At 45.2% G+C, this 23,419-nt stretch overlaps 1 protein-coding gene across 1 annotated transcript; it reads left to right on the top strand.

The window, feature by feature from the left end:
* The first annotated feature begins 19,925 nt into the window (after positions 1-19,925).
* LOC123087867 (enolase 1) lies at positions 19,926-22,885 on the top strand. Its single transcript, XM_044509988.1, has 12 exons — positions 19,926-20,065; positions 20,152-20,232; positions 20,300-20,434; positions 20,545-20,613; positions 20,704-20,805; positions 20,910-20,990; positions 21,079-21,153; positions 21,420-21,482; positions 21,571-21,651; positions 22,149-22,199; positions 22,281-22,369; positions 22,479-22,885. The coding sequence occupies exons 3-12, from the start codon at positions 20,381-20,383 to the stop codon at positions 22,696-22,698; spliced, it is 885 nt and encodes a 294-aa protein (XP_044365923.1). The 5' UTR covers positions 19,926-20,065; positions 20,152-20,232; positions 20,300-20,380; the 3' UTR covers positions 22,699-22,885.
* Positions 22,886-23,419: the final 534 nt, after the last annotated feature.

Below are 23,419 nucleotides of genomic sequence, written 5' to 3'. Positions count from 1 at the left end.
CATTCGGGATTATCTGTTGAAAAACATAGTAATAACTTCGTAGTTAGCAATGATGTACTAGTTTTAGAAGTGTGCAAAAAGATGCACGGATGTCGTAATAGTAAAAAATCTTACCAAGGTATCTCCATAGTAGTTACCGTAGTTCAACACGTGCACTAGTGGCACGTATTGACCATAATGTTGAGGAGTTCGATGGTAGACATTGTAATTCTCAAGATCAGTACAAAATGCGATCAGATGATTTTTCTCCCTATAAGTTAATTCGGAGCCATCGGTGTAGTGGGTTTTGTCTACTATCTTCCGCACATTCTTTGAAGAATGAAAATAAGCTGTCAATGGAAATAAGCTGTCAGCTATTTTGAAATAAACAATATAAGTTACTTAATTACTATGTTAAGCTCACATGGGGGAAGAATTGGAGGTGTATCCACAAGGACCCAAATCGAAGGTCTGTCTTGCTCGATTCTAGGATCACCAAGATCCATGATGACAAGCATACCCTCATCAAAACCATATATCTTGCAAAGTGTTTCCCAATTTTTGCAAGCAAAATGGGTTACACTCTCAGCATTGTACAACTTTACTTGAAAATCCACACCATGATGGGTCCTTAGGAGAATTTTTTTGGTTTCCATACTTTCATGGTCTTCAAAACCCATCCTCTCCAAGACATAGCGTCTTGCATAGCATGGGATAAGCTAGTCGAATTGGAAAAGATGAAAAATACACGTTAAAATAGTTGAAGTCATGCTTAATTACGAAAAAACTATTGTCGTCGTTGCGTGTCGTATGAACATCGAAGGTCTCCTCGAGCTTAATGCTGAAGCACCGATCTTCGTCCAGCTCAATGAACCTGTCGCACATACCTCGGTCGTCGTGGCACCAGTCGCACTCCCCCGGGCGGTTTTCGTCGCCCGAGTACGACATTTCCGTCCTATGTTCATAATTCAAATATTAAACTTGTACAATTAAATATATGTACTAAAAAACCTAAATTAGATCATTATTATTAATCACGGGTTGACTATCGGTGATGGTACGTAGCTCCTTCTTTCATTCCCGAGTCCATTATTACACCAAATTGTCTAGCACACGGGAATGAAGGAGAAGCTACCCCCACGACGGAGTGGATGATGGAGGGGGCTCCTAGATTTCTTCATAGTGCTCTCTAATTTTAGCATTCAAAGTAGGAGTACTTTTCCAATATGACCATTCAATGAGCAAAACCAAATCATAAAATAAAGTAGTATTCAAATTAGCATGCATTCAATTATAAGCAAAAATACATCATCTCTTGTGTGCGTACATCGTCAAATATTATCACTAATACTCCTCGAATACTATCATACATATAGCATCACTAATACAGCTAGAACCGTAGCGCCCGACGGGTATCGTCGCGGGCGGTGGACACCCAAAGATAAGGAACCATCACAAGATCATAGCTCCAGTGAGATTCCTGAAGAACCTGTCAGGTATTGTCGAACCTGCCCTCCAATGCAACCATAGCGATGGACGTGCTCGTCCTCCTCACTGACACGGTGACGTACCACCTCCGTGGTGTCCGGAAGCCTTGGCACTGTCACTGGCCCACGCGACCGCCACCAAACAAGAATCGGGTCAACAACGGGCTGCCTCCTCACCAACCTACGTCCCCCGGAAGGTAGCACCTCCCAATACCAGCCCGGCGCGCCCAGTCCCGAACATGGCCCTGATCAAACAGGCCTCCACCGCGAGTCGACGACGACGAGGATGCGGGATAGGCATCGCCGACGTCGATGCGGGAACTACTTCTATATATAGCTAAATAAAGTAGTTTATTAAATCAACTAGCTAGTTCAACTATATATGAAGCAGTTACTATAAATAAAATAAACTAGTTTAACTATAGTTCTATTATTTTTCTAACTAATTATATTAAACACTTTCTCTTCTTATTTTTTCCTTTTTCCTCTATTCTAAATATGAACATATTCATAAATGACTTATATCATTCACAATTTTCCTATACATACACAATAAATTGACAAAGAAAATACTATGAACAAAAAAATCATTAAATTCTATGAACAAAATTACAACACAAAAAATCATTAAAAAAATCTATGAACAGAAAAAAATCATAAAAATTTGACATCTAAATTACTTACACAATATGAAAAAATATTGACATCTAAATTACAACAGAAAAAAATCATAAAAATTTGACATCTAAATTACAACAGAAAAAATCATAAAAAAATCTAACACAATATGAACAAATTAATTACACAATATGAAAAAAAATCTAACAGAAAAATCTATGAACTACACATCTAAATTACTACACATCTAACAAAAAAATCTATGAACTACAAAAAACCCTAACAAAATCTAACTCAATTAACTACTACTAACATCAAATTAAATATGTTGCTTACCGCGACGGTGTCGGGGACGGGGACGGCGACGGTGACGGCGATGGCGACGGCGAGGTGCGGCGCGGGGCGGGGCGGGGCGGCGCGGCGACGGGCAGGGGCGGGCCGGGGCGGGGCGGGGCGGCGCGGCGACGGGCAGGGGCGGGGCGGGCCGGGGCGGCGCGGCACGGCGATCGGGGTGGTGCGGGACGGCACGAGGCGACGACGGCGACGGCGAGGCGGATACGGCGGGCAGCCTGGCGGCATCGGGCGGGCGGGGAAGAAACTGAACCAAAATTTCACGAGTGCTGCTTATATAGGCAGAGCGTTGGTCCCGGTTCGTGAGACCAACCGGGACCAATGCACCCCTTTAGTCCCGGTTGGTGCCACCAACCGGGACCAAAGGCCTCTTTTCATCAGCCCAAAGGGCGGGAAGCAGAGGCCTTTAGTCCAGGTTGGCTTTAGTCCCGGTTGGTGCCACCAACCGGTACCAAAGCCACCCTTTAGTCCCGGTTGGTGCCACCAACCGGGACTAACGGCCTTGTGCTGCCTGCGTCGCGGCACGAAAGTTTAGTCCTACCTCGCTACCTGAGGGAGCTCGAGAGTGGTTTATAAGCCCCAGTCACGCTGCCCTCTCGAGCTCCTCTCTACTGCAGTCTTATGGGCCTAAAATCACTCTCTGTGCTTGTGGGCCTATTGGGCCTACTGCGGGCCTGCATCCTGGCCCTAGTAATGGGTTTCTAGTCGTATGCAGGCCGTGGTGGCCCTGTAGGTGGCACTTTTTTTAAAAAAATTCCCAGTTTTTTTGCTTTCTTTTTTGTTTCTAATTACTTATTTATTTTATTTTATGATAATTCTTTTTGCTTTTAATGTTTTGAACAGAATTCTTATTACTTATTTATTTTCTTTTATGATAATTCTTTTTGCTATTAAAGTTTATAACAAAATTCTAATTACTTATTTATTTTCTTTTATGATAATTCTTTTTGCTATTAAAGTTTGTAACAAAATTCTAATTACTTATTTATTTTATTTTATGATAATTCTTTTTGCTTTTAATGTTTTGAACAGAATTCTAATTACTTATTTATTTTCTTTTATGATAATCCTTTTTGCTATTAAAGTTTGTAACAAAATTCTATATAATTTTAGTTTCAATAATACTAGAGGTTTATAAAAGCTTTTTAGTTGATTCCTTTAGTACCAGTTCTAAGGCTGTTACAAAGGCATTTTATTTGGTACAGGTTTTAAGGCTGGTGCCCGACGAGCACCTTTTAGTACCGGTTCGTGGCATGAACCGGTGAAAAAGTTTTTTAGTTGATTCTTTCTGCAGCTGTTTTTTAGTCCCACCTCACCAAGCGAGAGGCACTCACATCGGTTTATAAGCCCTGAGTGTAGAGACGATGAAGGGAGAAGCGCAGTGCTCACCTGCACGTTGGCCTGAAGCTAAGCAACATGCAGGTGAGCATTGCGCCTCTCTTTCATTTTGGCATGATATATATAGGCATATCATTGGTCTCGGTTGGTTGCATGAACCGGTTGGTGGCATGAATAGTTAAAATTTGAATTCTTTGAAATTTGTGTGAATCACAAGTTTGTGATTAACTTTACTAAAAAATGAGCATAGATGTGCCTATAGAGAGAATTCAACCTAAATTCATAATAAATTTCTATGAACTTCAAAGAAATTCAGTATGAATTTAGGTCAAATTCTCTGTATAAGGGCATCAATTTTTACTTTGAGAGGAGCTCAACAAGGTAGAGAGGGAGGGGCTTATAAACCGGTGTGAGCGCCCTTCGGTTGGCGAGGTGGGACTAAACTCTGACCGCAACGAGGACCAATCCTTTAGTCCCGGTTCGTGGCATGAACCGGGACTAAAGGGCAGCCTTTGGTCCCGGTTCAGGCCACCAACCGGGATCAATGGTGGTGGGCCAGGAGCGAGGACCATTGGTCCTGGTTCGTCCCACCAACCGAGACCAAAAGGTCCAGACGAACCGGGACCAATGGCCCACGTGGCCCGGCCGGCCCCCGGGGCTCACGAACCGGGTCCAATGCCCCCATGGGTTCCGGTTCTGGACTGAACCGGGACTAATGGGCTGGCCCGGCCTGGACAATTGCCCCCTTTTCTACTAGTGTATGCATTCTTCCTTCAGGAACTGACAGACCAAGATACTTGGGATTAAAAACCTCTTGCGTCACCTCCAAAATTGATTTAATTCCCACGGCCACCGTCACTAAACAATTATCAGAGAAGAGGATGGAGCACTTTGTAGGGTTTACGAGTTGCCATGTCACTGAAGTGTAAGTGTTCAACAAACCTTGACCAATGTTGTCAGCTGCTTAGAGGCACGAAAAAAATAACAAAGCATCATCCTCAAAAAGAAGGTGTGAAATAACAAGGGCCCTCCGACAAATCTTGTTCCCTTCTAATCCCTCATCAGACATTGACTTACATAATGAGCAGATAAGGCGCCAGCAACAAATAGGAATAGAAAGGGAGACAATGGATCACCTTGTCGCAGCCCTCTCGACGGTGTGAAGGACTCCAATAATTTATCCTAGTCAACAATGTTTGGAATACAAATAATTTATAGTAATAACCCTAGTCACATATGGCGACCAACTGGCAGCGAAACTGCGGCCTTAACTCGAGAATGAGCTTCATAGTTACATTCTCTGTGCTCAAACAAGAAATAGACATCTAAGAATTCACTTCGCATGTGCTTGATTTCAGCTAGTACCATTGCATAAGCTGACGTTGCTCCTCTCTTGATGTTCGCCATGACCTCAAGGCAAGCCCACCCAATTACTAACCGGTTGATGTTCAGATCCTTAGCTAGAGCCAGTGCTTCATTAAAAGCATGGGCCTCCAGAGATGATGCATCAATGAGGACATCAAACACAACAGTCGAGGCTCCCAAGAAACATCCGGAGTTGTCTCTACATATCACTGCTGCTGCTGCACGATCCCCATGGCGAGAAAGACCACCATCCACATTAAATTTCACCATTGTTCCTGCTGGAGGTAACCATTTGCGAGCACGTTGAGCTAGCCGAGCATTGAGAGCATTAGGTTGTAGAGAACTAGCGATCTCAAGGTCTTCAAGATATATGTTGATGAAGAACCAAGTTGTCACTGGACTTTGGTACTGATTGTCATGAATGGCTCTCCTCCTGGCCCACCAATGGCCCATAAAGTCACTAATATACGGGTGAGATCATGCTGACTGGTAGTCTCGAATAACCAAAAAAGCCACAAGCGAGCATCTTTACGGTTGTTTGATAACAAATTCTCTAGGAGTTCTTCATCACCAAGTGTCCATGTACACCTTGCCATCCTGCAGTTGATCAATGAATGTCGCCATGTGTCCGACGACGCCCCACAAATTAAGCACTCCTCTGTAGTCGCCATGTTTTTAGAGAAGCGAACGGAGCCCGTGGGTAGCGAGGTATGGTCCAGCCTCCAAACAAAACCACAAACCGTTGATGGAATTTTAACATTTCCACAATTGTGTCCATGATTTCTTGTCATCCGATGGGTCGGAATGACCGGGCCGCTGTCTAGCCAATCCTCCCGCTGTGCCTGCCTTGAATGTTGTAATCATCCTGTAAGCCGAGCGTGCCAAAAAAACTCCCCGTCTGTCATAGTGTCACGCCCAGAAGTCCTCCTGGACTCGTGAACTTAAGAGGATATTAGTGATCGCATCTATATCAGGAGCAATAAAGTGTGCTTCTAGCATCTTTCTATCCCATGTTCTAGTCACTGGGTCGATCAACTCTGATACTAACTATAGTGGATTCTGAGAGCGCACAAATTGGCCTGAGCTTGAAATCCCTCGGCAACCAGTTTTCATGTCACATGTTTGTATCGGATCCAGAGCCAATTGTATCTATGAGTCCCAGCGCCAAAACCTCTCTTCACTCCATGATCGAGCGCCATACCTGAGAAGGGGCTGATCCTAGTGTAGCATCCAACAAATGAAAATTAGGAGAGTATCGAGCTTGAAATACTCGTGCACTCAGAGAATTTGGTTCCTATAATAACATCTATGCTTGTCGTGCTAGCAAAGCCAAATTAAACAGCTCTATGCCCTGGAATCCCATGCCCCCCATGTACCCAGGCATTGCCATGGTCTTCCACGACACCCACACGGTTTTCCTCTATTCTTTCTTGATACTCCATTAGAATTTTCATATCAAGCCATTGATGTTCTCACACAAACCACGTGGCACTTTGAAACAAGCCATAGAATATGTTGGAATGGAATGGGTAATAGATTTAATTAGTACCTCCTGCCCACCTACATAGAGCCACTTTTCCATCCAACCTTGCACTCATTTCCAGACTCTATCTTTGAAATATTTGAAGCAACCTTCCTTTGATTTACCCACGATCTGATGGCAGCCCCAAATATTTTTCTGACAAAGATTCATTTTGAACCTCAAGAATATTTTTAACGCCAGCTCGGAGTGGTTCGGCAACACCTTTGCTAAAATAAATAGAGGACTCGTCGATGTTAATTCTCTGCCCTTATGTGTCACAACATTGTTTCAGAACATCCCTGACTTTCGTAGCACTCTCTTATGTGGCCTCAAAGAAAAATAAATTGTCGTCTGCAAAGAGTAGGTGATTAACCGTAGGTGCACCCGCTACCAATGAAACACCTCGAACACCCTCTCCTTGCGCCTTCAGGGCAATCCATCGGCAGCAAGCAGGAACATTTACCTAGAGATTGAGTCACCCTGCCGCAAACCCCGAGTAGGCCTGAAAGAGTCCAAGCTGCCACCATTAAACAAAACAAAAAAGGAAACCAGAGACACACACCTCATTACAGTGTCTGTAAATCTAGGGCCGATCCAATTTTGAGCATATCAATCTTCAAATAGGGCCATTCCAATCTATCATACGCCTTCATCATATCAAGCTTCAACACATAGAACATGTTATGTTTCACTCTTTTTGTTTCCATATAGTGTAGACACTCATAGGAAGTTATGAAATTATCAGTGATAAGTCTACCTGGAACGAATGCCGACTGCTCTTCGGAAATGACACTGGGGAGAATAATTTTTGGTCAGTTTTCATAGACCTTAGAAGCGATCTTATAGATCACATCACAAAGGCTTACTGGCCAAAATTGTCAGAATAATTTTGGACTAGCAATCTTGGGAATCATAACGATGAACGTTTGGTTTATCTCCTCTGGGGAATCCTCTCCATTCAGCACTCTGATGATCATCATAGTTACTTCATCACCATAGTAGCCCGAGTGCCTCTGAAAAAATGCGATGGGAAACCGTCTGGACCAGCTGCCTTGGTCGGAAACATCTGAAATAGAGCTACTTTGACCTCTTACTATACTCTCCATTTAGGCAGGAGTTCATCAATCCATCCACCTGAACTGGTATATGGGACAATACCTCTTCCATGCCAATTGTTCCTTCTGAGGTATACATATTGGCATAGAAATCATTTGCCATGCTTGCTAGTTCATTCGGATCGGTACATGCAGAGCCATCCAGACAATCTAACTATGAATTTTATTTTTCGACCTCCTTGCGTTCGCCTTCCATAGAAAAAACTTTGACTATTGTTTTCGCCCTTGGACAGCCATGTGACATGTGATCATTGTCTTAACATCATCTCCTCGACGTAGCAAAGTCACCATTCTATCCTCAATTCTTTTCTCCTCCGGTCCTGGTCCAACCCGAAGTGGGTCAGCACAACCCGCTGCTAGCTACACTCGAAGTTCATATAGCTTCTCTTCCCTCCACTCGATCCTTGTAGTAACTAAGCTGAAAGAAACCACTAAATACTCTGCTTGATCCTTTGCTAATTATGTCTTGATTATGCAAAGAACTAACTGCGCACAAGCCTCCACGATATCGCAGAGCTCATGAACCATCGCGGGGTCATCAATCCCGCGACAGTTCCAACATAAATTCTGCATCAGGCCTGGCGGCCCTCCTCGAAGGAGGTCGCCTCAGTTGTGTGTTCCATCTCAACATTCTCTTCTCTCCCATCTCGCCTTCTCCTATTTACAATTGGTACCTTCCCCGGAGTACTTGTCATCGGATCCACAGTAGAGATTGGTGTTGCACCTTCAATCATAAGCATTGTACCAGCCACCTTGCCAGCCAAGTTTGGTAAGGGTTGGCCTCTGATGCTTACTGTTTTGTCCGGCGACACCAGATGTTTCCGAGCATTACTCCCCAATGGATCGCCATGATACTGGTTGGTACAGTCCATCGGAATGGGTTCTCCCTCCTTGCCTCCATGCATGCTAATGCCCGCGGCTCCTCTACCTCTCCCATCTGAGCCTCCTCGACCACTCCTTCCTCCTCTTTCCCCTCTTCCTCCCATACGGCCTCGTCCTCCATTATTTTCCCCACCTCGGTTCCCCATTGAGCTGTCCATAACTGGTTCTGGTACCCATAACAGCTATTCTCCCCAATCGAAAGAGCTTGGGTCGTGCACCCCATCACCACATTCTTCTGCGATATGTCCCATCAATCCGCAAACTAAACAGAAGTCTGGCAACTTCTCATAATATACTATGAACTTCCTACTTTCCTTCAGAGTTATTGGGACAGAACGAACAAGAGGTTTGTTATCCAGAAAAACTCTAGCACAGAGTGGGCTTGATGGGTTTATGCGTCCTTCGTTTACTACAACCTTGAACAGTGGCCCTCCCACCTTTGCTGCTACGTTCTCCGCTAGCTGCTTCTTCCTAGTGAGCCCATCAAGGGGGCCCTTGATTCTCGCCCAAACCGGAGTTTTGTTCCACTTGTAGTTCGACACATCAGAGAATCCATCATACTCCTGAATAACTACAAGAGCTCTCCCGAAAAAGCCACTGACCACTATCCATGATTCTTCTCCAATCACCCAAACGGTGGCATTGGACAAGAGAAAAATTGGGACCTTTGATATTGAAAGTCACTCCCTGTGCCGAAGACCACGCATTCCGCATCCGATTGAGAAGTGCTGCATGACTGAACCATCGAGTTGTATGCACACGAAACAGACCCAGACAGCGAACATCCTTAATTAGTTCATCAACCTCCTCTAGAAACCGGTCTGCAAGGACATTTTCACTGTTTTGACCCGCCTGCTTAAGTTTAGCACGATTTAACCCTATATTGAAAATATTTCAGAATTTGACCCATTTCAAAACGCCGTCAACTACGGCGTTTTGGTTACACGGAAGACGCCACAGCCTATGGCGTTTAACTCTAGCCCACATACACCACAACCTTTGGCGTCTCGCTTTGCCACGTCAACATCAGTGGTGTATGTGAGCCAGAGTCAAAAGCCATAGACTGTGGCGTCTCCCGTGTAACCAAAACGCCATAGTTGATGGCGTTTTAAAATGGGTCAGATCCGAAAATATTTCCGATTCAGGGTCAAATCGTGCTAAACTTAAGCAACCGGGTCAAAACAGTAAAAAAGTCCGTCTGCAACGTCATCCCTGCAAACCGGTATGCAAGTTCCGTCTCGGACCCAACATAGTATCCAAACTCATCTTCATCCGCCTCAGATCGGTCCAGGCGAGCAGGATTTGTCTCATCGGCCGCTGCCCCTCCATCTGTCTCCTCAATCCCGTCCTCATTGTCATCTACCACCCCAGGATCAACCCGCTCTGCCCCTACGTCCATCGCCTCCCCACCCGCCGCCTCGCTCGTCCCATCCCTTCGCCATAGGTACCAGCAACCATGGTTCAGCCATGCGAGAGATACCACGCATCGAATCTAGGTAGATCTCCCGTGCGCCCGGAGGGGTCCTGCTGCCGACAAGAGTTGACATAGACTCTGGCGTGATCACTAGAGGAGATAGTGGACCCTAGCGAACCCTAGGGGGAAAACCGCCTCAGGACGGGAACTGGTTAGACCCCCCCTGCTCCAATAGGGGTAGCTCTTTTTGTTTCCCTTCCAGTCTGCCCAGGGTGAACAAATTTTCTGCTTTAACCTTTTGTGCTAACAAATTCCAGAATTGACCTCGCTTGTAATAAAAGTTCGAATCTGACCTTTTTTGATCACGCCAACATCCTTGGCGTTTGGTTTATACGGGAGACGCCATGGTTCATGGCGTCTGGACCTGGCCTGCATGAGCTTAGTTGGAGCTGACGTGGCAAAGCGAAACGCCATGCTCCTTGGCGTTTGCGGGAAACGCCATAAATCTTGGCGTTTGGTCACTAAGATTTGCTAATTGCTGACCGGCTGCATCGCTGCATGCATGCTCGGCCGCTCGCTAGCTTCTCTGAGTGCACGCACGCATACATGCACCCTGCAGTGGCTTAGATAACTACTCGTAGGTCGTTGTTGGCTGTAGCACGCCCATTATCAGGGTCATCTAGTTTAATTGTCGTTCATGATCTTTCACTACGTAAATGCATATATGACCCCTTAATCAAATATTAGAGCCTCGGTAAGGGTATCCCTAACACTGACCCGCAAACCTTCTGCATTCGTTTGGACTACGTTGTCCGGACCGCAGAAGCAATCCAACGCGCCTATATCAGTCCGTGGTGCGGTCCGGACGTATTTTCTCCCACTGCTCCCAAGCCCTCTTCTGACCGCCATGGCCCATCCAGCCACCCCCCCCCCCCCCCCCCGCCTCAACCATGCTTTCCTTTTTATGCACGCTCCGCTTACCGCGCCACATTCATGCTGGCCCAGAGCACGGAGCAGCCAACATTGATGCCACGCGATGTGACTGGACAGAGGGCGACGCTGTTCGACGCGACCTCTCGTCAGCCGCAACTTTCCGAGGAACTAACTCCAGTCGATGGGTCAATGACAGTATTGGTGATCCACACCCAAGACTGGACCCAACCACTGCACGCCTATATGACCAAGGGTGAGCTCCTCCAGGATAAAACCAAGACCCGACACATCGTCTATCGCTCCAAAGCCTACACAATAATCACCTCACCAACCACCACGCACATCAGATGAGGCAATGGTGATCCACACCGAAGAAGATGTTTGTCAATGTTGTATATCCCTTTGTCACACTTATGATTTGCCACGTCAAAATGAGATTCAAATTTTTGTCAGTGTTTTTTTTTCACTGTCAAGAGCTACGTGTTGTGTGTTTTGTTATAATTTATAAGATGGTGGTTTACTGCATTTACGGACATGATTGTGATGGTTTTCTGCATTTACGGACGTGATTGTGATGGTTTTATGCATTTCACTCGATTCAGAACCAAAGAGGAACGCCTCAGTGATTTTGGTGCTATGTAGTCCATACTCTGAAAGGGAACTACGGTGAAAGAATGCTAAGAGCACTACAGCCAGACATAGCAAATATGACCCCTTAAACGTCCACGGACACGGCCGGTCAGTGACCGCGCGTGTCCGTTTTAAGCCCCTATTTATCTGTTTGCGCAGCCACATTCTTTTTTTTCTCATATGTCCGGACACTTGCACATGATTGGTGGAGATGAAGAGAGAAAAAAATGGTCCGGGATGAGGCTGCGTCCTATGTTGCGGAATGCCTAGGCGCGTCCGCGAGCCCCCATATTCTCCCCATATTTAAGATGGATATGAGGATTCGCAGACAGCCCAGGCGTACATGAATGATACGAGGGGTCCGGTTGGGTCGCGTTTTTTCTTCTCTCTCATGTCTGGTCACTGACCAGACGCGCCTGCGGGCGTATGAGGCATGGTTTGAAAAGTCCGGCTGTAGATGCTCTAACATTGTAGTACAGTTGCATACAGAAGTGTAATGATAATACCCAAGACTTGATTAAAGAATCTATCTAATAGCACTTATGGTGGAGTATATATTGATTTTACCATTCTGGTCAGAGAATCTTCTTAATATAAAGCAGATTATGAAAGAACTAGGGACACTGTCATGGCTCATCGCTGATAATCAACGTGCTCCGCCACATAACGACCTACTTACCCATGCATGCATGCACGCATAGAACCTACGTCTCATGTCACTCACCTAAGCATGCTATGGCAGGCAGACAACGTGCATGCATGCAGCGATGGCAGCTAGTCAAATCTGAGCGTCCAGGGACCAAACGCCAAGATGTGTGGCGTTTCCTCCAAACGCCAAGGAGCATGGCGTTTCGCTTTGCTACGTCAGCGCCGACTAAGCTCATGCAGGCCAGGTCCAGACGCCATGGAGCATGCCGTCTCCCGTGTAAGCCAAACGTCAAGGATGTTGGCGTGACCAAAAAAGGTCAGATTCAAACTTTTTTTATAAACGAGGTCATTTCTGGAATTTGTTAGCATAAAAGGTTAAAGCAGAAAATTTGTCCGCCCAGGGCCATCACTCTGGAATACCAAGGCATCTTTCTTAGTCCATCGCCCGTGAGACAGGCGCTCTAGCCCGATGGTGAGGGTCGCCAGTGGCCACCCCACCAGCCCGAGTTTGATCCAGAGCGGTGATGAATTTCCGGTTGTCTCACTGCGCTACACTGTAGCGTCACTATTCATCATGAACAATGTAATAAATTTAGCAAGTGCCTCATAATGTCTACGAGCCACAGGTGAGGTCAACGTGCCCGTTGTTCCTGGAGTCGCGGACTTCGGAAGTCTCAGTAGACCTACTACAGATATAGGTTGTAGGTCTAGTTTAGGTGCATAGTCGGGTCGTGAGTTGTGGTGTGTGTGACTGTGCGTCCGAATAGATGCTACAGTCTATATACTCAGTTGAGGCTAAAAAAAAGAGAGTTTGAGACGGTAACCTCGCTGCGAAACATGGTGCACGATACAGTTCGAGGGACTAAGATCCAGTGCCTTTATCAAGTGAAGTCATGCTACAACTTTACCCTTCTAATCTCCATCCAATCCACATCCTATGGTCCAGATCACACAAAGGGAAAGGCTCTCAACACTTAGCAGTTTTTAGCATAGCAGCAAACATCAATACAGACTAGCTGCAAACAACGATGCAGTGGCACTTGAACTCAGTTTTATATGAACAGATTGAAACCCAAAAAATAAAAAACTGCAGATACTCATGAACGGACTATAAAAGTGGAATAAATCAATTGCAGTTGACACTAAATCCAGTAGAACTTGATATTAAAAGGCCGCAGCGCATAATATCCGAATGCTACAGCAATAAGTGTCAATGTTGAGTAATCATCTACACAAAAGCAGGCCATTTCACTTATACATTTAGGCCAAAAGAGACTATCGTAACCCCTCAAAATACTGTTGTTAGCACTGTCCAAAATACTACCTAACAACTTTGAAGATACTAGATCATATCATCATAAAAGATATGATCGTCAACTCGTGAAGTTGTCAAGAGCTCGGTAAAGCTGTCAATTGCATCATATTCTTGACGCTTCTCACTATTCTCTTTCACCTGCACTTGCACTTCAGGTTGCAGACTATTGCCATTGTTCTCCACTTGCACTTGAGGCTGCGCACTATTTTTTTTCTTTTGTTGCTGTTGCTGCCAATAAAAATGAAAAAATATTTTGTTATTACAGGAACGAATAACAACTCATATTACATACATACTACACCTTACCTTTGCTCCTTTTTTTGTCGTTGCCGCTGATTTAGTTGGCTTTCGTCCCTTGCGTAACTTATCAAACCTTGTGAAAGGTGGACAGCCCGTGATATGAATCCGTGAATACTTTCTCTATAGCTTTTCCCATTGCTACATCTTGATCCGTATAAATAGTTCTAGGTTGTCGTCCATTATGTGCAGCTAGAAAAGTCTCAAATAGCCATATAAATGAGTCCTTCGTTTCATCAAACAGCAAGGCAGCACCAAAAATAGTGGTTTCTCTGAACTGATTGAGCCCAAGAAAAACACCAAATGGCCTATACTCTTTATTTGTGCCAAAAGTAGTGTCAAAAGTGACAGCATCACCAAAATGTGCATAGTCAAGGATCATTTTAGCATCAGCCCGGAATATGTTGGTTATATCCTCCTCACAATCCAACTGTACTGCATATTGGAATGATGGATTGTCAATAATTTTTTCATGAAAATATTTCAACATACTTCCAGCTTGTCCAAGCAAACAAAGCTACATCAGACTATAGGTACTCTGGAGAGTTCATCATTCTCATAAACTGGATACCCAGGAATTTCGAACAACACGCTGTCAACTTATGAAGAAACTAGTGAGGATGAAAGATCTCTGAATAAGATTTTAACAGCAATAGTGGATAATATAATATCTATGGCCAATCAACTAGCGAACTGCAGAAGCAAGGAAGTAGCAACTGGACATATATACGTGTCCTCCTGCGAATTAGAGAAATACAGGGCAATGTTTGCTGTCATGCCACCAGAGCTTCACAAAGATGCGCTGATGATACAGAATTGTGAACTCAAGGATGCAGATGATGCAAATAAATTGAACCACGATGATGCAGATGCTGATGATTTACAGCGATGATTTACTCACACCTTGTCCTCCGCCGCGGCTGGCCCTCCTCTACCGCAGCGACGGCACGGCCCGCCCCTCCTCTCCTCCGGCGATGGCCGCCCCTCCTCTCCCACAGCGACGGCGTGGCCCGCCCCTCCTCTCCTCCGGCGGCGTCCGCCCCTCCTCTCCCCAGCGACGGCGCGCTCGCCCCTCCTCTCCCCCAGCGACGGCGCACCCGCCCTCCTCTTCTCCGGTGGCGGCTGCCCCTCCTCTCCCCGAGCGACGGCGCTCGACCCGCCCCTCCTCTCCCCGAGCGACAGCGCGCGACCTGCCCCTCTTCTCCTCCTCCGGTGGCGGCGCGACCTGCCCCTCCTCTGCTCCGGCGGCGCGGGAGTGTTCCGGCCGTGACGCAATAGCCCGCGAACCCCCAATTTCCTGTCCGCCATCTCCCAAACTGATAACTGCTGAAGTTTTTGCCTATGTCAAACGTACACCGTAGGATGTGGATTGGATGGAGATTAGAAGGGTAAAGTTGCAGCGTGACTTCACTTGATAAAGGCACTGGATCTCAGTCCCAGTTCGAGAGGGACTTGGCGTCGGAGTTGCAGCATCGTCCAGTGGCAAAAACTGAGACCACATGTACGAGGCCCGCGAGCGTCAAACGCCAGAGCTTTCGCAGAGTTTCAAGACATGGGCGATCCTAATAGGCTGGCCCATCCAGTTGCGCTATAAAGCGACCATAAAATACCCAAAGAATGCGCTCCTGGGAATCAAACTCGCAGAAGACTTGATGTTCCTTACCACTAAAGCTGCCGAGTTTAAGCGATTTTTAGGGACCAAAAATCTAGGAGTTAAATGCAATGGCAGATAAAAAAATCCAAAATTTTCAACTATTTGTTTAAAAAATAGTGAACACTTTTTTTTAAAAAAGGAATAATGTTTGGAATTGTAACCAAATTTTGAAATTCGAACAAAATTTTAAAACGTGAATAATTTTTAATATATATTAAACAATTTTGTAATATACCCTGAAAATTTTAATACACGCTAAACATTTTTGTGATATATGCTGAACAATATTTAAATATGCATTGAACATTTTTTGTAAATACACATTGAACATTTTTGTGATATATGCTGAACAATTTTAAAATACATGATGAACATTTTTGTGATACAAGCTGAACAATATTTATATACACATTGAACATTTTTTTATGTATGCGGAGTTTTAGAAAAAAATACATGATGAACCTTTTTAAAAATAGTTTCAAATTTTTCTTAATATAGGGCGAACATTTCCTTAAATATAAAATGAGGATGTTTGTATATAACCACTCAATGAACTTGTATAATACACGAAAAAGGAAAAAAAGATTAAAAAAGAAGGGAAAAAGGAAAAGGGAAAAGGGAAAAGAAACGAAACGAAACGAAACGAAAATAAATAACACAGAAACAAAAACAGAAGAATAGAAAGCAAAGGAAATCGAAAGGAGGCAAGCTTCAGTCAAACCGTACATAACCTATTCTTTCGTGCAAAATAACCCAGAAGAGGCCCATGCCGGAGAATATGGGCCGTTTGCTCTTTTACAACCAACTAGCTCCAGCCCATCCATTTTTTTCATTTTGAATGTCCAGCCCATTTAGTTTTTGTTATCATCGTCGTCATCGCCCTAACCATCCTCATGCCGGAGGAGAAGCAGGTTAAGGATTATTCCCTTAATTAAAAAACAAAACAAAGGATTGCTCTGAACGTCAGCGTAAATCAAAGCATAATCCGCCAAACAAAAGGATAAAAACTGCGCATGAACCTGAAGGTGAGTGTTATTTAGCCAAAATCATCACAGTTTAGACTAGGGTAACAACTTGGTATCAGATTCGTGCAGGGCAAAAAAAACCATCAAAATTGCGCCTAATCTGTAACACGGAGCACTGATTGTCGAATTTACTCGTGAAGACAGTCGTTCTGACATATTGGGCCCACTTGTTGGCTGACGTGGCGAAGACTAATCCCCCACCTCCACTCCCCCTCTGTCTCCTTTCCTACTCGCCCCATGAGCACACAAGAAGCTCCTCGCCTACGCCATTCGGCTGCCGCGCCCGGACCCGACGATCAAAAACGGATGCCAACGCCAGGTCCACGCCGCGCCACGCCGGAGGGTCTCGCCGCGCTGCTCACCAAGGGCCTCGTCGTGTTCTCCAGCCTGACACCGATGCGCAGCTCACCAAGCGCCCTGCCGCGCTGCTCGCGCTCCTGCTCACTGGCGCGCTCACGAGGGATGTCGCCATGGTGCCGTTGGAGTTCATCGAGATGCTCGGGACTATGCACAACACTTGGGGGCGGCGATGATCTCTGTCTTTCCGTAGATCAGAGCACCCATGGCGACGTCGGGTGGAAGCAGGTGAGGGCTCGGGATGCGGGAAGCACGCCGCCGTTCTCTGGCCGCAGCTCTCTGGTCGCCCGGAAGGTGCTCGAATGAATGCCCCAACAAAAAACTGATATAAAGAAGACCTTCTAGTGCACGCCGCCATTCTCTGGCCGCAACTCATTTTTTGGCCACGTCAGTTGGCCAATTTTTTAGCCTTTGTCACGTCAGCCCGACAAGTGGGCCCAATAGGTCAGAACTATTGTTTTCGTGAGTAAATTCAACAATCAGTGCTACGCGGTACAGGTTAGGCGTAGTCTCGGTAGTTTTTGTGCCCCGACACAAATTTGATATCAAGTTGTTACCCAAGGCTCAACTGTGGTGGTTTTTGGTAAATAACTCTGAAGACGACATGACGTGACATGTCATAATAGAGGAACGTAACCTAATCTCTACGAACAAATCAGTACAAAAGCACACACAGCTTCTTGCATGGTTGAACTAATAGAGTAATGTCTGCATAATAATTGCAAGGAAAAGGCGTGGTTGAATTCGCTACCGCCCTCTTATATATTTGCAAGGATGTCGAATCCATTATTGCTGAAAAATAATGATAATTATTAAGCTCGGACTTGAGGATGACGACAGCTTGACGTAACAGAGCATGCTGGAAAACCTGTTGAGAGAATGGAAGGGTTGAGATGGACAGGACAACGAACTATATATATGGAAAAAATTCTATGAGATCAGGTCTCACGGATTAGCAGAATTTTTTTTCATAATCTTCACTTGATCCAACACACAACATATGCAGATTGCTGTAATTGTATATGCTAACCCTAATCCTTGGCTAGCTATCCAACAATATAGCTTCTGTTTTGACAAATCATATTTGCTATCGCCCTCAGCCCCTTCATATATTTGCTATAAGTGGGATCCATTGTTGAGAAAATGATAATAGTAAAATTTAGACCCTAGGCATTGTTAGGATGATGCCAGCTTGACGCAACAGAGCATGCTGCAAAACCTGCTCTCTCTTTGCGGAAATCAGAGAATGGAAGTTGACACGAGCTAAACATGGTAGAGTAATAATCTCAGAAGCCCAAAACACTGGCTAGCCAACAAATATAGCTGGCCAACAAATTTTGACAAACTTTTGACCAACCTACTACTGAAGTCGGCATCTATATATCTGCATACAGAGCATCTGCTCACTGATGGAATTTTCCTCTGTTCCAGTCCTTGGGCAAGAGAGATAGTAAAGGGGGAAACGGTTTTCGACAGCAGCGGAAACCAGAGGAAAAACTTCATCAGGAACGCTACTGCTGCACATAATGGCAAAAACGGAAAAGAAATGAGGAGAGCATATCGTCTTGACTTTTCATCAGGAACACTACTACACACACCACTTGGTTTTTACTATATTTTTTTAGTATAAGCCTCAAGTTTGTGTGTCACAGTCACCCGATGTATCTGTCCGGACCAAGGTTCGAGATTCCGGCCCTACGATGAAAGTAGAGGTTGATTATTACCAGCTACGTACGTACTTCCCACAGAGTTGCACTCCTCATTGGCTCACCGCGGCAGAGGAGTGCAAGTTTCTCTTGGCCTCGCTTTCATTAACTTCCAAGAGAACTGAGCCGCCTAACCCGACCTAACCATAGTGCCCCACCTCGCTAAAAAGTTCACACATCTAAATAACCCTTCCGTTCCGAATTACTTGTCTTTGATTTGTTTAAATACAGCTGTATATAGACATGTTTAAATACAGCCATATTTAGACAAATCTAACTCAAGTAATTTGGGATGGAAGTAATACAACATATCTTCCATCCTTTTGCACCCGAAAACAAATTGAAATGAAAATGGTTTCACCTTTTTACAAAAAGGAGATTGCCCCCCGGCCTCTGCATCGCTGAGCTCGTTGTTTAGTCCCAGCGATGTTTGTAGCGTCACCGAAGGGCGTGCGGAGGTGTGCCTCCGGCGGATCTCATGTGATACGGTCGGCGTGTGTCTTTGGTGGATCCGGTCTTCGTTAGTCTATGTCGCTGCAGGTTGGATCCTTCCGATCTATGCTTTTCTTTATCGGCGGTGGTTGTCGTTCTAGCGTGCTGGTCCTATGGGGCCTTAACACGACAACGTGCCGATTGTCTACTACAAAAAAATGTTTGTTCGGCTAGGATGAGGGAGGGATGATAACGGTGGCGCCCCTTCGGCTCGCTTCCCGTGCTTGTGTCACTGTGTGGTCTACTGACTTGGATGTAATTCATACTGCTAGTGTTTTTTGTACTATCTTGACAGTTAATTAATAGAATGAAAGTTTTCTCGCAAAAAATATATTACCACGGCATTTTTAGGGCAGCTCCTTTTCTGCAAGGCACTCATGCAAAGTAGCAGTAGAATTACCCGTCAAAATAAGTGGTAGCAGAATCATCGTAGACTTGTTGAACACGACAGAATCGCAGCGTGAATGCCAAACCTGTCCGGGGAAAAAAATAACCGCGGGCTTGGAAATCAAGCAGACATGCGTATGTACGCCTAACTTAATTCCCAAGTCCATTCTGTATTGCCCCCTCCTCCAAGCAACCAAACCCAGGCAAGACACGTGCACCGACCACAGGTCCGGCGAAACGCTGGCAAGTGGGCCCCGACACCGCCACTTCACCCCGACTACAAAAGATGATTAGATTAGAAAAAAAAAGAAAAAATAACAGCCGTAGATGAAGTGAGAGCACAGATGGGAGCATGGGAAGGGAGCAGGCAAGGCAAGCCGGATCCGACTACAAGTAGCCAGGCCAGACCACCCCGCCTCAAGTGCAAGCGCATACAGACAGCCATAAACGAACAGACACGTACGCGAATCCAAGGTTTTGAGACAGCATCCATGGCGGCGGCGACGACGATCCAGTCGGTGAAGGCGCGGCAGATCTTCCAACCGTCGAGGTACCCAGCAAGAATTCATCGCTATTTGTTCTGTTCTGAACACGTTCCTTCCCCTGTTTCTCTGAAACTAACTGATCTGGGTTCAGGTGGATATTGGCCTCAGTGACGGAAGCCTTGGATCTACGAGGGACGGGGGCTCTGATTACCTCGGCAAAGGTGTCCTCAAGGTTAGTCGTTCACCAGTCACAGTTACTGCATATATACTTGAGCGACGCTGACATCTCTGAATTTCAGGCGGTGAACAACGTAAACGCCATCATCGGGCCGGCGCTGATCGGGAAGGACCCGACGGAGCAGACCGACATCGACAACTTCATGGTCCAGCAGCTCGACGGGACCTCCAACGAGTGGGGCTGGTGCAAACAAAAGGTATACGTCATCATCGAATGATTATTCATTCTGACACTGCATAAGTTCTCAAAAAACATGTTCACTTTTCATACTGATTTAAATTTCTTTCCTTTGGATGCGATGAAAAGCTCGGGGCAAACGCCATCCTCGCGGTGTGCAAGGCCGGTGCCATGGTCAAGAAGATCCCTCTTTACCAGGTCTGCGAAAACTCAACCACCTACACAAGCCATCAGTTGAATTACTAGATGATGTAGTATACTGAAGCTGTTAGTGTCATCTGTTTGCAGCACATTGCAAACCTTGCGGGGAACAAGACCCTCGTGCTGCCCGTGCCTGCTTTCAATGTGATCAACGGAGGCTCTCACGCCGGGAACAAGCTCGCCATGCAGGTAAGGATACTGCTTGGAGTTGCAGGTCATGGATGAATAAATGGAATTTTCAGAACATGTTTCAGATAAATGTGATGATTCTCATGTAATTGGTGTACACACAGGAGTTCATGATCCTTCCGACCGGCGCCGCCTCGTTCAAGGAGGCCATGAAGATGGGAGTTGAGGTGTACCACCACCTCAAGGTGAACGCAACATCTAACCCTTTTGATCATGTCCCTGAACTTCAGAAAATTTGCAGTTGGGATGAATGCTGACATATTTTGTATGCAGAGCATAATCAAGAAGAAGTATGGCCAAGACGCTACAAACGTTGGGGATGAAGGTGGCTTTGCACCTAACATTCAGGTAAGACAGACCCACTTGTTTCTCTCTTGTATCAATAAGTTGTAGACACTGGTAGGAAGCTGAGTACAGACTACATAGTACTCCCTCCGTCCCAAAATTCTTGTCTTAGATTTATCTAAATACGGTACATCCGTATTTAGATAAATCTAAGACAATAATTTTGGGACGGAGGGAGTAAAACAAGTCGTAGGCACCGGTAGGAAGCTGACGAATACGATGAATCCAAATGCCGACATACGATTTTCTAACGTCACATATATATTCAGGAAAACAAGGAGGGCCTGGAACTGTTGAAGGCAGCTATAGCCAAGGCTGGCTACACTGGAAAGGTATTTTTTTCCCTCTTTGCTTAGATCATGTTTCAGCCATTAGATTTATTTATTCTTGTATAACATTGAATTTATCTACGTGTGGCAGGTGGTCATTGGAATGGATGTTGCTGCTTCTGAATTATACAGCGAGAAGGACCAGACCTATGACCTGAATTTCAAGGAGGATGTAAGACCTCCACCTTGCTCCCCTGTTCTCATAATGCTCAACTGCCCTTTGTGCAATTGCAGATACCTATCAGAGTTTGTGTCAGTAAAAAACAGGCTTAACATATACTGTAGTATATAGTATTGTTTAACATATACTGTAGTATATAGTATTGTTTAACAGGCTTAACATATACTGCAGATACCTATCAGGAGCGCCGTTAGCCGTTAGCGCGGCTGCCGTCCTGACCGGTGGGCCACATCTGTCAGAAACTCGTTTAAAACGCTTCAATCAGTCATCAACTCGATATGGTAGTTTTTTGTCACGAAATCAGCGTTAAATTGGAGTTTTTGGTCACTTTTCAAAATGTGGTAGTTCTGTGGGACGGTTACGTGAAATGTGGTAGTTTTTTGTCAATTACTCACCCCACGGTAAGCTAAATATCACCAGCATATCACTGGATTTGCCAGAGAAGAACATTTTTACGAGCTTTACCGGTGCCTGTTTGGATTCTGCAGAGGGTTGCCAAGGCGATCAGTGAGAAGACCTGCAATGCCCTTCTCCTCAAGGTAGCATAATGCTAATAATAGCACTTTTCTTAAAGAACCATAATGCTAATAATAGCACTTCTGTTTATATGGAATGAACAGGTGAATCAGATAGGCTCGGTGACTGAGAGCATCGAGGCCGTGAGCATGTCGAAGCGCGCCGGGTGGGGAGTGATGGCGAGCCACAGGAGGTAATAAGCGCTGCAAATTTGCAAAGCTTCTCAACCCACTCTTGGCGAAAGGGTTTTGCAATTGTGATATGATCCGTTTGCACTGAACATTATTTTCTGCTCTCTGCAGTGGTGAGACAGAGGACACCTTCATCGCCGACCTCTCGGTCGGCCTGGCCACGCCTTCGGCTGAAACAGAGCTTCAAATCCTTACACTTTTTACTGCATTGGGTGACACCATGGTCATATCTTTCTCCGCTTGCTTGTTGCAGGGCCAGATCAAGACTGGAGCTCCCTGCAGGTCCGAGCGTCTGGCCAAATACAACCAGGTATACATATGGGCGGCATGAAGTTCAGGGTTACAGTGGCGACGCCATAGTTATCTTTCCAGTTTCCACATGCTACATGTTCTGTGTTCAGAGGCTTCTTTTCTATTATTACTGCTCTTGTCATTACTCATACGGTTTTCCTGTTCTGCCGATGGGCAGATTAGCGGTGTGTTTTCATTCCTCTTAAATAAAACAGTTTCTACTCTTCTGGCAAGTTCAGCTAATTATTTATGCTCGGAGGATAACACCACGAACCTTGTTTATGCGCAGAGGATAACACCACGAACATGGGTGCTACATTAAGTTCAAAAAAATACCGAGAAATTTGAAAAAAAAAATGGGATTTTTAGATTAAACTTGGGTTTCTGATCTAATTTGAAATTTCATGAAAAAATGTCAAGAAACATGGCAAAAAACACAGAAAAAATCTATTTATAGAAGAAAATGATTGGATGGATTTTTATTTGCACAGGGGTATTTTTTTCACGAAACTTCACACAGGAGTAGATTGCGGACTCCAGTTTGATATCCCCAAATTTCAGATTGGGAGCCCCTGTGTATTTTCCGACAAACCTTGTACTACTTGCTACTGTATACTACAGTACTTATCAATAAACTGAAACAAAATGCATCCATAAATGAAAATCTATACCACTTGGTACTGATGAATCAACTGAAACATAGACCGAGCACTCCTGATTGCACTCCAAACTGAAATGCCTACTCTGCTTGGATACCCATA

Source organism: Triticum aestivum, chromosome 4A (assembly GCF_018294505.1).
Source record: "Triticum aestivum cultivar Chinese Spring chromosome 4A, IWGSC CS RefSeq v2.1, whole genome shotgun sequence".
Taxonomy (NCBI): Eukaryota; Viridiplantae; Streptophyta; class Magnoliopsida; order Poales; family Poaceae; genus Triticum; species Triticum aestivum.
This window is presented reverse-complemented; position numbering and strand designations above follow the sequence as displayed.